Source organism: Eimeria tenella, genomic scaffold (genome assembly GCF_000499545.2).
Source record: "Eimeria tenella Houghton genomic scaffold, Eth_scaff8, whole genome shotgun sequence".
NCBI lineage: Eukaryota > Apicomplexa > Conoidasida > Eucoccidiorida > Eimeriidae > Eimeria > Eimeria tenella.
Window position 1 is genome coordinate 558,483 of NW_013543455.1, and position 14,799 is coordinate 573,281.

The 14,799-nt window shown below is 46.4% G+C and overlaps 4 protein-coding genes across 4 annotated transcripts; 3 read left to right on the forward strand and 1 right to left on the reverse strand.

Annotated features, from left to right (window-relative positions):
- Positions 1-453: 453 nt before the first annotated feature.
- Positions 454-7,140, forward strand: ETH_00031645 (uncharacterized protein; the record flags this gene model as incomplete). Its single annotated transcript, XM_013378326.1, has 15 exons — positions 454-705; positions 833-1,132; positions 1,253-1,564; positions 1,677-2,102; positions 2,215-2,868; positions 2,960-3,244; positions 3,358-3,726; positions 3,858-4,094; positions 4,214-4,384; positions 4,475-4,978; positions 5,078-5,869; positions 6,129-6,413; positions 6,534-6,824; positions 6,920-6,946; positions 7,084-7,140. The coding sequence occupies 15 exons, from the start codon at positions 454-456 to the stop codon at positions 7,138-7,140; spliced, it is 4,962 nt and encodes a 1,653-aa protein (XP_013233780.1).
- A 623-nt stretch (positions 7,141-7,763) lies between these two features.
- ETH_00031650 (uncharacterized protein) lies at positions 7,764-10,972 on the forward strand (the record flags this gene model as incomplete). Its single annotated transcript, XM_013378327.1, has 9 exons — positions 7,764-8,261; positions 8,379-8,420; positions 8,530-8,784; positions 8,904-8,924; positions 9,050-9,307; positions 9,540-9,872; positions 10,125-10,385; positions 10,492-10,545; positions 10,655-10,972. The coding sequence occupies 9 exons, from the start codon at positions 7,764-7,766 to the stop codon at positions 10,970-10,972; spliced, it is 2,040 nt and encodes a 679-aa protein (XP_013233781.1).
- A 267-nt stretch (positions 10,973-11,239) lies between these two features.
- ETH_00031655 (uncharacterized protein) lies at positions 11,240-13,406 on the forward strand (the record flags this gene model as incomplete). Its single annotated transcript, XM_013378328.1, has 7 exons — positions 11,240-11,467; positions 11,588-11,605; positions 11,717-12,049; positions 12,168-12,281; positions 12,384-12,653; positions 12,901-12,936; positions 13,059-13,406. The coding sequence occupies 7 exons, from the start codon at positions 11,240-11,242 to the stop codon at positions 13,404-13,406; spliced, it is 1,347 nt and encodes a 448-aa protein (XP_013233782.1).
- Positions 13,407-13,732: 326 nt separating this feature from the next.
- On the reverse strand, positions 13,733-14,537 carry ETH_00031660 (uncharacterized protein; the record flags this gene model as incomplete). Its single annotated transcript, XM_013378329.1, has 3 exons — positions 13,733-13,897; positions 14,000-14,125; positions 14,262-14,537. The coding sequence occupies 3 exons, from the start codon at positions 14,535-14,537 to the stop codon at positions 13,733-13,735; spliced, it is 567 nt and encodes a 188-aa protein (XP_013233783.1).
- Positions 14,538-14,799: the final 262 nt, after the last annotated feature.

Consider the following 14,799-nt stretch of genomic DNA (forward strand, 5'->3'; position numbering starts at 1 on the left):
AACGCCACCACGTGTTCCAAAGGATGGTTTCACTTCTAGGGCTATTTGGAGTTTTCGTGGCATTAGTCTCACCAGCAACGGCTCAACTTGAAAACGGTAAGCGAGTTACCAACCTACACAGCCATTTATTTGTAGCTGCGCAAGCCACCTTGCTAGCGAACATCCTAAACACCGTTAAAAATACTGTTCTCTCTGGTGTCGAAGCCTGTAACTGATGCGCATTGCGCTGTATTATTTATTCAGCACTCCCTACACACAATGACTCACAAACGACATCAAATGCACAGGTACGCGGCCGCACCGTTAACTAGACACAGAACTCGAAGCTACTACATGACAAATTAAGGTTTGTACAGGCTCCAAATATTTATGTTCTTGCGGTGTATGTGTTCAAAGGCAACAAGCCAGGCTTTCGTGCCTTCGGCATTGGAACCACTGCACATTCGTGAAATCATGTTGGGAGAGGCTCAGCTGGCATCGAAATCCACTTTTCCAGGCATTAGTCTGTTACAAGACTCATTGCTTGCATCTCGTGGAGAGACTACTGCAGAGGCTGGCACGGAAGGCAAAGCAGGAGGAGTACAGCAGCCAGCCGCACCAGATGCAGCCAGCACACCTCAGCCGTCCTCTCCGCAAGCTAGCGTCAGGGGAGCGCCTGAGACTTTCACAGGAAGTATTGCTGCAACACAGCGACAAGCACCTTCGGTATGTGTGCACACATTGTCCGTGCTTCGCATTGCAGGTGCAGGCATTTGTGTGCTTACCAATTGTTTATAGATTGGTCGCATGAAAGCTATTACTTGATTGCTACTTTTTGTATCTTATTTTACAGGCATCGCAATTTGCACAGGGCACCACTGTTCTGAAGGGAGTGACACTAGCAATTAGCTCTGTTATTATTCAAGGAGTCAAAGTTACGCAAGTTGCAGCCTTTAAAGGCGGATCTGTGTTGGCTGTTTTTAATCTCACGACCACCAGTGCAGAAAAGGCCAAGCTTCTTCAGGACATATCTGACCTCGCTAAAAATCCAGAGGCCGTTTTTGATCTGATATGGGAGGCTATTTCGCCCACAGCAGGGAAGCTGAAGCTGAAATTGGAATCAAGCTACAACGCGGCGGCGAGCAAGCCTAGTGTAAGTGTACTTTTTTCCTGTCACTGTGTGCAGTTCAACTGTTGCGACAGTGTCTTCAAAGTTCCGCTGTGAGCGTTTTCTTTATATGGTGAACTTGTAGTCTGTGTTACTTCCAACCAGGTGGCATTAACACTGGCCTTTAAACATGTGGTGGGCACAAGGGAAATCGTTGACACGGTAACCGCTAGCATTCCAAAGACAATGGTTCTAGAATTCAAGCAGCTTGCAGATTTTAAAGGCTGGTTGGCGGCAAATTGCCATCCGCCGATCCTCAAACACGCGGATGCCTTTCACATTTTACGATTAACACTGACTAGCGCGGAAAAACAAAAAAGTGAGGTCAGAGGAGAGGAGCAAGCTCTGAAGTGGCTTCATATGGTTGCTGCAAGAAAAGACCCGGTCTTGCCCGTGTCTGGGGAACTAGAGCGCAACGTAAGCTACATGCTTCCTTTATTGCTACAAGAGGGAAGAGACTTGGCTACTAAAGATTAGCTACACGGCGTGCGCTTCTATATTCCACTCTGAGGTATCCTCTCTTGTGCAGGCCATCATCGAGATCCCTTTCGTCGAGAACCTCACATGGCCGTTGCTGTTGAAGCTTAGGGCTCTGGTTGACGAGTCTGCTAAGGGGCACACTCCTATCAGCTCTTTCGCAGGAAAGATTCCGGGGCTCAAAACGGAAAGGTTCACTGTGCCAACCTCATGGTTCGAATTATCACCCGAACAACAATATGAACTCTGGCTAAAAGGGAGGCAACCAGGAACTACAGGGGTTAGCCCTGGGCAGCTCAACATCACAGGGTTGTTCGGTCCTCAATACACCGCCGGAATTCCGCAAATTTTCTTTTATGATCATACTGGCCAGCCATTTGGTTCCAACAAACAACGCGATAACGTGTCACTCTTTGGAACCCGGCTTACGCCTGTCGACAAGGTTCCAGACTACGTTGCAGGACAATTCTCACCAGCGGTAAGTGCCCCATGAGTGAAACTGCCTTCATCCTCTCATGCGCTCGAGAGCCCTAATTGGATTTTCTCCGCTGGTCTTCATCTTTTGTCTTGCGTTTTTATGTCTCCCGCAGCTAAGCGCGAAAATCGTTTTCCCAGGAGGAAGCTCCGCAGTTCACGTTATAAGCCCAGTGCGTGAATGGCACAAAATTGAAAAGCGGTATCTCGACCTGCGCGCTGCTCTCGCTCCTAAGGAACCTGAGAAAAATGGCGCATTACTCAGCGTTACCATAAACGGAAAGATCTACCCACTTGTAGCAGAGTTTGTAGAAATGTATCCAACACTTCTTCATTTACTGGCACACCTTGCTACTGAAAACCCGGCATTTGTGGTCAATGACATCAGCTTAAATTTTGGAGCAAGTGTGCCGCGTTCAGTCAAATCCATATTTATTTTGGAAACCCCTGAAGGCATTCAGCCTTGGTGTATGTTTCAATACGACATTTCAATCACCAGAAGAAATACAATCATCATCAAATCTCTTCTGAAGAAGGCTCGCCAAGCTGCGGAGTCTCCTGCCGGATGCAATATTGTCAATGCCAAAGGGTTACGATTCGAAACGATTACTGCAGTGGCAAATGTGACGCAGATGCAGCCTGAACTCAAGACAGAGAACAGGCAGGAGCTAAACTTCAAGGGTTCCTCAGCCGAATGCAAGCGCTTAGGGGCAATATTCACTGACGCGCACAGGCGAGGCCACGCGCTTGCCCTATACTTTAGTGCGACGGTATGTCCTTTCCCCTTCTTGCCCGGCAGTCTTCCATCTTGTTTCTTGCAATGCTCCCATCTACTGCTACTCACATTTTTGTCCTTTGCAGCATTTGCTAAAAGGAAGCGTGGAAATTCCTAAATTCGACAAGGAAGGTCGGGAAAGAAAACCTAGCATCAAAACAGTGACGTCTAGGGTCAAAATAAACGAAAAATATCCGGATCTTCTAAAGGATTTTCAAAGACCTTTCTGGAAGTACAAAGTGCCAACCATGGAATTTCCATACGTTCAGTCTCCAGGGAAGCCGGAAGCAAGTGCTCTACCGGAAGGGTTCATTCCAGAAGCATGGTATCATCAGGCGCCTGCCAAAGTGAAACTTATCTGGCATCCGCAGGTATGGCGTGTTGACACGAAACAGAACAGGAATGCACAGTTCGGATACACGCGTGTCTCGTGGTAACCCTTTTATCTGAAAAAATGCATGCGCTTACCTTTTGCACAATGCAGTTCCCAATACTTGGCGGTCGAGATACTTTTACTGATGGAACTGGCGCACACGTGACAGGAGAAACGGTAAACGTGCCTCTGCGCCCAGGCACTTCGGCCCTAACAGGCCCTTTTACCGTCATACAGACTTGGCTTCGACAGCACATCCCTCATTTACAACTACCAGTAGATCTTGAAAGCATGCCTGCCGAAGATCGCAACTCTCTATTCAACAAGATTGTAATTGAAGTTGAAGGCGGCGAGAGGATGAGGCTGATAGATATTCTCAAGCCCCTTCTACACACACCAAATTGGAAGGCACTAAAGCCTGAAGATTTCCAAGTACCGTATCATCTTTTAACCATACCGATCAAGAACATGTTTGTCGAGGTAGGAAACATAAAAGTACATGAAGAGTAATCGTCTTTTCTTGAGTCTACACGATTCTCCACGATTCCATGAAGCACAATTTCAGGGGATACTGACGACTATGTGCGTATGTCCACTGATCTATTTTACAGGGTGGATTGGATTTCGTCGTTACAACACCCAGCGGGGGACAAGAATCGCACACAGTTCCCATTCGTCCTGGGGAAACTTGGGAGACAGCTGCTGATAACTTTTTCCATCGTTATCCCCAGTTTGAAAGAAAAACAACAAAATTGTCTCTATTTGACAGTGATGGAAACCCAATCACTCTTCGTCCGGACTCCTCGGTCTACATAGGAGTCAAAGAAGCTATCCAACAGCGTCGTAAGGTGAGCTTCGGCTTCGAAGGTAGCTCGATTGGGGCCGATTGGTCGCTAGTGGAGAATTCCAAGGATTCAGCGATGTTGCGCAAAAGTTGCTTAATTTTCGTTGCGTGTTCTCTCTCTAGGGGTTGCAAATTACTTTGGAGACGCCTTTTGGCAAGGTCACAGCATGTTATCGCCTGGACGTGGAAAAGGGCAAATGCCTTGTTGTTTCAATGCACACGGTGTTCTGTGGGAAGATCAAAGGCATCTCCGACCGCGCTGAACGCTGGCAAAAACAGTGCAACGCTGCTGATGTAAGTAGAAGTCTTGCCTCTCTCATGTACCTTGGCTGGCCCAGGTAGAATACTCACAGATTGTTCGCTTGACCGTTTTGCTGGGCGCAGATGAAGAGTACAAGCGTTGATGAGGTACAGCGTTTCATGGAACAAACTTTGAGAGGAGCTGATCTTGTTCGCCCAGTCAGGCTTCGTGACCTGCTGGCGCTCATGAGGAAACACGTTGCGTCGACAAGGCCCGACTTGCTAGCACAATTAAACTTGCCGGACCCAGCTATTTCACAGGCGGAGATCACGAAGATTAAATCTCAAATCGAAGCTGTCAGAGCAAAGCCGAACAAGACGGCAGAAGATTATGATGAAATTCAGCGACTAAGGCGCCAAATAAAGATGATTCTGGCAAAGGAAACAAAGTGGGCAGTTCCGTCAGCCCTCACATTCTTTTATTTGGGAGAAAAAGGGGTGGAAAGAGATTTACGCGTGCCTATCAAAGATCCGGAACTAAGGCTCTCTGATGAATTTTGGAAAGTTTTCCACCATGCCACCCGCCAGTCGCCTGAAGCTGCAGCAATGGACTTTGCAAACGTCTACGATATTTCATTTCGTGTGCTGGTGAGCGTTGTATAAGGTTTCCATGGCTCGTGTAGTACTTGTCGGCAGCAAACTCCTTCTTTGAATGCATAATTCATTTTGACTACCGTCCTTTTTCAGGGAATGGAAGAAAGGAAGGAGGAAAAAAGGCGAATAAAGCATAAAGTGAAGTTGGAGAAAAAAGAAGAAAAAGCAGCTACTCAAATTAAGGTGAACAACAGACAAAATACAAACATAGATGAAAAAATTAAAGCTTTTCAAAGCCGCGCAAAAATCCGAGTACGACCAAATTTGTTACATGTGCAGATTAAAGTCAAGGTTGAGTTTGATGTTGATAACGAGGAATCTTCTTCGGATACTGGCGTTGATGTCACAATTCCCGCGGATTTCAGCACAGGCCTGACAATAGGAGGAAAGCGCAGCATCGTAACGCAACTATCCAAAATCTACAAAATTCCCCGAAGCTACTTTACCTTTGAAGGATATCCACGTGTCGTAACAGATCCTGCAAAAGGGGAACTGCCAATTCTTAAAGTCGCACTGCAGGCCGTTTGTTCGCGCAAAGATGGTACTATTGGCATCCAGCCCAGTGAGCTTGCCCGTGTGCTCACTGAGCTTGGTGGATATACCGAGAAGGATTTGATCTTCTTGATCACTACTTCAGGAGAAAAACTAAGAGTTTCTATCGAAAATGTTCGGCAAATAGCTCCTGACAAGGCTCGCCTATTCATGTTTGCGGTAAGCAGAGAACTAAACCAAACTAATTCATCGCTCAGCAAGTGGCTAAAGAAAAGCGGAGACTCGACAGATGGCTACCTTTGTGTTGTTTTTCAGTGGAAGCGTACGGCAGCCGATATCAAGGCCGCAGCTGAGGCAAAGGGAAGGGAGAGGGCAGAGGCCATCGAAGGAGAGGTACGTTATTTTTTTAGGCTGTGTCACTTAGCTTGAGGAATCGTTATTCCCGCGCACTATTCGCTTGAACTACAGCTCATTTCGTATTGACGAATATTTCTGTTTGTGCTGCCTTGTTTCTCACAGAAAACGCTTCTCTTTTCCGTCAATGTAAGACAAAGGAACGCCAGCAGCCAAGTTAAACATATTTGCTTTCTTCTTTCAAGCACAGGTGGCATGGCAATGCGAAATTCGCCTAGTGGTTTGTAATTGTTCTTAGGTTGCCGATCCATTGAATTGGAGAAACTTATTGGGCCCTTGGTTGTCACGCACACGAGGATTCGGACCCTTAGCTAACACGAAAATCCAACTTGTTGTACGCAACGATAAGGAAAAAGATCGCGGAAACAGGAAGAGCAAATGCCAAGTTAGCACATTTGGAGAACTTCTAGAGCTTATCAACCATTTGGAAGAGCTGCTCAAGATCTGCCCAGGGCTACAAAGAGCAACAACAAACAGGCAGCCGTTTTCCTTTGAGCTCGGAATAAAATCACCGCCACCTACAGTATGTTTACATCCTTGTGCATCGATTGCCTTTGGGATTTATTGCCGCTCGCAAGCTGCAACAAAAGAGCAGCTGCAACTTTGGCTCAAGTTGTATCATTCGGTGTGATTTCTGGCTCAGGGATTTCGCCTGTGGAACCGCGCACACGGAGACCCTGAAAAGAATAGGAGATATCTAGAGCGCCTGACAGTCGCTTTTGCAAATGTGTATGACGAAACGAAAATTAATTGGAAGTTCGCCAAGCACAGCGGCACAATGACGCCAGAGCAAATTCGTCATATTAGAGATCTTCTGCAGAGTGACAAACCTCGGGATGCTGCTCTCGTCAGAGAAATGTTGGCAGTATTGGGGGTTCCAGCGGACGACATTGCAAGACTTACTGGAAGGTTAAGTATTCTAATCTTCCATGAAGTGAGCCCCCTTTATTTTCACCATTTCATCAATGAACTATCAAGTCGCTCCCGAATTCCTTATGAATCTCATTTTTGTTTTGTTTTTTTATGCAGCCAACTGATCAAGACAAGGTGTTGCTGGTAGGTTTTACAGCCAGCCTATCTCAGACTGCCATAAATTAAGCATACTTACAGTAGACAGCTTATAAGGCGTAATCTGTTTGTAAATATATATATATATACATGTAATAAGCATTTTTTGTGTCTGGTGTTTGCAGAGAGAAGGAGTTATAACGGTGCGCTACCCACAAACCCCGACCAGCTACTCTTCCTAAAAATAATTTTTTCAGCGTTGCAAAGTGCTAGTTAATGTGTTTTTCGGACGGCGATTCAGGCATTGCAAGCATTTGACTGTTTCTTTTCAGATCGATATAGCAAGGGCCAATGGCGCAAGGGTTTCCCGCAATATTTCTGCCAAAGCAAATCCCAACAGACCCGTGAACATAGAATTACCAAATGGCGAGTACTCCTTGTCCTACAGTTTGTACAGCTCTACAAAGCAAGTTAGCGGCAGTCCTTGCGGTATACGCACTTCAGAAGACTTTAGGAACCTAACTTGGGGAACAGCACTCCATTGGTGCAACCTCACTTTTAATGACTTGCAAGGCTTATCTTCCCCATTTGTCTGGATCGAGGGTTCTCAAACAGCGATGTACCCGACATCTCAACCGGTACTTTAATGCTGCTTCCTGCTGTTTTTCTCAGCTAAAGCTTAATATGAATGTGTAAGGCTTGTTGCCTGCAAACTAAGTTCGATTTCATCTCTGAGTCTGATGCGTGTCGTCTCATACAGGGAACGCCAGTTGTCTTCTTCCAGAATGAAATGCCCCTTGGGTTCACGTTTAGGCGCCCAGGATCACCGCTTTCTGGAATTATGCCAAATGACGTATATTTTAATATGGTTCAGCAACCTGGAGCTAATGTTCCTGGAGCCACGTATGTACAAAGAATGCCGAACCCTGGTGGATACAGTGAGACAAGTATTAACTATTTTGGTCAAGACCCACAACGGTGGGGAACAATGATGGAGCCAGGAACAGGTACAACACCTCGCGGCACAACAGCCGAATTCAATGTTTTTCCAGACCCTGACCAAGAGGAGAGCGGAAAGGCCTTTTTCAATCCCTTGCACCAAACTGTGGAAATCCCAGGCTTTTCTCACTTGCCAGACTTGCATGACAACTTCAATCTTGTTTTTAACCTGAGCAAGCCGCCACCACCACAGGGCGAACTCGTATACATCCAAGCCCCCGCAGGCAATGGAAAGTACTACTATTGCCCAGGGATCACGCTTCAACAATTCCTGAACTTGAAGAAAAAGGAAGAAGCCGCAAGGCTTTGTGGTATTCCTATTGAAGTGCTAGATGGAGACATTCTAGTCTCAGCGTTCAGCCCTGTAAGTCCCCTTCAACTGATTCTAACAGCGCCCCTTGCTACAGTACTTTTTCGCGGATTGGACAGCATTATTGCTATGCATATTTTAATATGCTACTAACCTGCTCTTTTTTTGCAGGGGACAACTCCTAATTACGCCCCAGCGAGGCCTGCAGTGCCGGTAAGTTGTAAACACTCGCTATTTGCAAATCAGACATAAGGACCACGCCTTTCAAATTCAGGTCTGTCACAAGCTCTTACATGACCATGTCAATGTTGCATTTCCCCAGGTCATTTTGATTGATCGCATGCAAAGACCTCACTACTTCACCGCCCCTTGGGATGACAACCCCATGAAATACATAGAGCAGGTTCTACAAGGAGGCCATCCAGAGGATCAAATGGCTTTCACGTTCGCCGGCACAAACCACTGCGTTCTGACTCAGCAGATGCTGCAGGGTCTTGGATCTTGGGTAGAGCTCGCTAGATTTTGCTCTGCAACCTTCAAAGGCGTTCGGCCTACAGAGATTGTCGGCGTTGTACAGGTGGGCTTGCGTACACAATTTTTGACTCTTCACTACGACATCGCTATAACAAGATGAAATCTAATAGCAAAACTAGTCTAGCTAGATATGCGTTTGTGTGTGCTGAGTTGTTTCTGCAGTCCGTCTACTTTCTTCCTCCAGTAAGTTCTTGACATCCATCCATCCCCTCAGCGTTCCAAGCGTGAAGCACTGTATCTTGATCAGGATTTTACGCCTACTGCATTCATAGCATGATTTGACTCAATTCAATGTATCTCTGACTCAGATAAAAATTGTCATGCCAGAAGCTTTGAAAACCTCCTTCATCAGCTCGCACCGTGGCGCCACTCCAGAAGACATTTTCACAGTGGAGCCTTTAGGGTTTGTTATAAACAACCTTTTGGCAAGCCAGCAACCTGGTGTAACGTTAGAGACTTTTCTTGAGCTTAGCGATGGATCACGATGGAACTTTACACAGATTCCAGAAGAATGGAAAAATATGCCGGCTCCGCAAATTCCAGGTCTTATGGGAATCACCATCACGGTAAGCGCATATCTTCAGTGCCTTCCCAGCAGTGTTGATCTGTTGAATTGCTGCATCAGCCGCTGGATTATACTGCGTTCATGTTTGTGCTTCTGACGTTGATGTACAGATAATCAAAAAGCCTCAAGGACATTACGGAGTAAGTAGGCCCCAATTCCGGCTCACAGCTAGCTTTCTACTCGCAAAATTGTTGCCTACATGGTTAATACCGCTCTGTCCGTGCGTTATTCAGGACGTTGACATGGGAACACTCTCAGATTTGTTGGCTCAGCTCAACATGGACGGCAGTACACCATTTTCTCAATTCGTTACGAAGATTACTACAGATGCTGAGGGTCCAACGGGAATAAAAATCCCAGCCACTAACATCAGGATAGGGGGTCCACCTCCTCCTGGGGCCGCTAGACCTCGGTTGGATTTTGAGATGTTCCACCCAGAAACGCTGGGAAGTGACGGACGCCCTACAAACTTTGGCACAACTGTTTCACTTTCTCATGGAGCTGTCCCTGACACATTGCCAATGAAAAACGTCATCGAAATGCTTCATAATCCGCACATTACCTTGGTGAGTAAGACGTGAAAATATTTGCACTCAGCTCGATAATGTCAAAGTCCCAGTCTGACTTATTTCGCTTGGCTTGTGTATGCGCATATTTTTCAGCATCAAAAGCCAAGACCGACGCATTCTGTGGGTTTTTCATATCCGCTGTTGCCACTTGTAACACTGTAGAGTTTGCATCTGCACGACTGAAAGCATGCTTTTGACGTCGCATTCTGCATCCATTGTTTTTGCCATCTCACTGTGCTTTCGCCGCAGATTACTGCGTTGGCAGGAACAAGTGTTCCCCTCACAAAGACAGAAGAGCGTTTAGACGCTTCCTTTGGCGAAATCGTTGAATGGCTCGAAAAAGCTCTTGGGCTGAACAATCCCGAGACAATACACATCACCGTCGTCGTTGACGGCACTGCTTATAGAGGAGTCCTTAGCGCTGCACAGCTTCTTGGACATACTCTCGGCAGTATCTTAGGACTTACTGGTGCTGTTGATCTCGACGACTCTCATTCAATTGTTTTCATCGTACGTTGTTTTCTGACCTCGATTTATGTTTTGAGTTCAACACTTTGTTTTCTCACAGTTTCTCTGGCACCAGAGGTACAACATTTCCTATGCGAGCGCGATTCAGGGACAACCTGCCCCTGGATACACTCCTCGAAAAATTCCTGCTGACCAACGAATGGTAAGCTCTAGAATTACCGTGACAGGAAGCAGACACTTACATGAAAGCATAAGCTTTTCTGTCCACTGCCTGCCACTCTGCGGTGCATGTTATTACGACCTGCAAACAGAATTTCGTGGTGAACGGGACGGTTTATGATGAGTCGCCGGGCTCTCCGGTCGACTTCGCCAAGATCTTAAACATCCAGGTTCCCGGAAAGGGACAACCACCAACAGACTTCAAGTTCAACATAACTGGTCCAAGTGGAGAGTCCGCAACTCAGCTGGTTCCTGCAGACCTAATGCGTCTCTTACAAGAAGTAGCGGAAATGCATGGAAATCCCGGGATGAATTTGGTGCTCTCCTTTCTCAACTCGTTGAAGCAAGTCAGCAGAGTTGCCCCCGGGCAAACGATTCGCATTGATACACAGGTGCGTCAACTGGAGTAACCTAAATTTTATTGAAGCTTGGCTTTGAAGATCACAATCGCTAACTCTAAAACTCAGCGTTCATCTGTTAAGCGCTATGTACTTGTTCTCTTTGCATCTTATATTTTTCAGGCGTTGGAAGCCCCAGCCTTCAAAGTGAGTACCAATAAACAAGATAATTCGTTCAGCCCAAACGCGTGTTTATGGTAACACGACGAAACGCGAACGTAGCTTACTATATAGTGGTTGCTGCCAAAAATTAAAATAAGGTTTCTGGTTCGGTTATTTATGCATCCTTTACAGCATCCTAATGCCGCCATTGACGCGCTTCTAAACACCCCTGTTGGAAACGTTCCTGATGGATCTTACTTAGTCGTCTTTACCGGAGCAGGCCCAGCGTCGAGAAGAGTAACGGTGCCCATAACGCCTGTTGACAAGAACAAGACAGTTAGCAGGCTTTTGGAGCATCTTAATATTGCTCTCCAGTCAATTGCAGACATTAAGATTGCATCAAAAGTACGTTTTCATCGCACAACAGCTGTTTAGAAGGCACCAAGTCCATTACTGTACATATACCCACGTACATCTACCAGGCATTTAAAGGTCTGTGTAACTGCTTTTGCTGTTTTTGCGCAGCCCGAAGGAAGAATAACAGTAAGCGCTCTTCTTTTATAAGATATGTCGAAACCAAGTAGCTGCCCAAGTACGTAATCTAAAGAAAGACTTGGTATGTAATTCTTTGCGTAACATACGTCTGGGTCGCAGGTGGAAGATGGCGCTGTCGACCTTGGCATTTTAGGTCAAAGTGTAAAAGTCCCGTTGCGCTATATAAGTTCCACGGACAAAAGTAGCATCAACAGTATTTTGAGGCAAATGGGGCAGCAGCTAGGGCGAATGTTACAAGAAGCCAACATCCCGCATCAGCAATTGACACTCCAAACGACTTTTACAAAGCACGATGGAAGCACTTTCTCTGTCGAAACTCCTCTGGGGCCGACGGAAAATGTGGAGCAGATGTTGTCAAACCTTACTCTGTGGGCACTTGTTCCAAAGGAGGCTCAACAAGAACACATTAAGCATGTGTCAATGAGTGTCCAGGTCAGTGCGCTTCGCATTCGCTTCGCACCATTAGGCAAATGTCATCTTGTCAGTTTAAGACCTTCTTTTCAGCTGAAATAATATAAGGGCATGCTAGTCCGTTGCTCTTTTTTGTTAGGCCATCGGCTCACACGCTCCCATGCAGATGGGCAGCCGGCCACCTTCACCACAATCCCCTGCAGGCATGATGCTACCAACAGAAAAGACCTGGGGCACACTTCCTGGAAGCCCTGTGAGTTCATATTCGAGGCATCTGTTGTCGAGTGGTGTGCTCAACAACACTTAATATGTTACTTTTTACTCGAATTTATTTTTACATGCTTTGTGTGTTCAGGCAAGCAATGTTCCTGGATTTTTCATCCAAGGACCGAGAGGGGAGCGCATAAACTTAGGCGATGTCCGCTCTCAGCCGCTGAGGGTCTTCCTTCGGAATCTAGTATCACCAATACACTCATGGTGCAGAGCATTCTGGGGAACTCAGACACCTGAAGGGTGTATCCCAAAAACAGAATTCCCTTATTATGTAGTCATGAGCACAGAACTGGGACAAATTCCAGTTCCAGAAGGCAAAAACTGCCTTGTCGTGCTTCGTTTGGACCCGAACGTAAGAATAGTCTTTGTCTCAGCATGTAGGCACGAGCACAAAAGTTTTTCCTACCGCTATAGAATCACTGAAACAAGCTTGTCCTGTGCTACGCTTTTCTCTTCAGTTCCAGGCATTGATCCCAACCATCAGGCCAGGAGTAAGCTAACAACATGCATATGCTAGCTATGGGCTGTTCCAACCCGGCGGCTGCTTTTCTGGCCAGTACTCTATTCATGTAACTGCGGTTGTTTGATTTTCTCTACAGGAATTTGAGGTCGAATATCTTTTCCATGAGCCTCCGGTAAGTCCTGGGCACAAAATTGTTTACCAACTGTAGTAGTAAAGCCCACTATCAATTTACTTAGTTGTTCAACTTCTCGCATCATTGTCTTCTTTGTGCGTGTTCCATGGTTCTGTTCTCAGCTTCAACAGACCTTCAAAGGAGGCAGAAAAGCTTTTCATTCCTACACTATCGAATTAGATGCTGCCAAAAGCCCTCTTCGAAGTCTGATTGAAAAAGCCATCGGCTGGAGTAAGGTTTCAAGTGCACAGTCGTGTCTTGTCACAAATCCGCGGGTACCTTTCTCATGTGACGATCCACTACCGATCGATCCTGAAACGGACACACTGGAGAAAGTGGCCAGCAACTCTCGTTTTGTTGTTGTGAGAACCAGGAGTGCAGCTGCCGAACAAACAGCTGCCTTCATACAGAAAATTCCGTTTCTCGCCCGCATCAATCGAATCCAGCATCTGGGGAGGGATTCACAATAGGTGTACACTTCTGGCGCTAGTTTTGTGTGAATTGACTTTAGTAAGGCCGTAGCCCCTATGGGTTGGCCAAATAAAATGGCAGTTTGAATGCGTCTGCACAATTCTAACGCTGTTTTGTGTATGCAACGTAACCAAAAATCCCCTTCTGGTAGAATTTTTTAAGTTTTGGTTTTCTTGTGCTTACTTTTTGAAAAGCTAACTTTAGTTACAGGTAAACCAGTAATAGTAGCGCGCTTGTACGCGTCCACACCTTCCGCTTCTGGTTTATTGATTGTGCCAACAAAGCAAACAACGCATAGGTGACGCTGCTTAAAGGGACAGAAAATTCACGGCAGTTTGTCAACAATCTCTTGAGGCATCATAACAGCGTCTATTAGGTAAATGTATCCGTCATCAGCTTTCATCACGTTGTCGAGGTCGATCATTGCGCAGCATGGCAAGCTATCAGGGTCGTCGCACGAGGCAGTTCTGGTGTAGTCGCTGACGCACACCTGAAGGCACAAACCACGAAAGTGGAACAGCTTTTATTGAATGCCTTTTTGCCACTCTGCTTGCTATCAAAAATCTGCGGACTGTTATATTCACTTCCTTACATAGCCATCGGACGCGATGCTGGCGGTCTCAGACAACAGTGAAACGATGGAGCCTTCCGCCTCCCACTTGCCGCTGCGGATAGATGCCGGAGTAACCACCATATCACTTGCCGCGAAAAGGATGAGCTGTAAGAAAGCACAGACCAGCACAGGCTTTTCCATAGTACAGCCGACAATACAACTGACAATGCACAATCGGGTCTTTGGGGGCAGCGGCTTGAAGAAGCTTGCATTAGAAACTCGCTACTATTGACTGGCGTACAGTCTCAACGTTCTGCTTGTTGTTAATGAGTGCTTGGCGCCACTTCGGACGGTCAGCGTTGAGCTGGTCAAAAGCCTCATTTGACGGGAGCATCAATGTTAATTGTGTTCCAAAACGGCTTGGGTCCACGTCATCCAAAATACCTGCTTCTTCTGCGATTGCCTTGGCTTCGTACAGCCTGTCGTCGGTGCGAAGGTAGTCCATGATTGTTTTTGCAAAGCAGGCCACTGGCGACGAGGCCACCAGAGCCGCAGCAACAACCAAGAAAGACTTCATTCTGAGTTGAACTGTACAGCTTCAGTGCACACATTCAGGTATTAATATGAAATTTCGTCGCACTTTAGCAAACTGATTTAGCCTGCTTGCAAAAAAACGAACGGCTTAAGTGACCCCAGAGGGCGAATGGGCTGTTGGATAGGCACGGTGGAGCGTGCACCGGCGCTGCACTGACAAAGCCAATAGCGAACCCAGTCTTTAAAGCATATCCATAAAGGGCATAGGCTTGAAAAAGATACTTTTGTGTCTTTTGTTGAGTGTT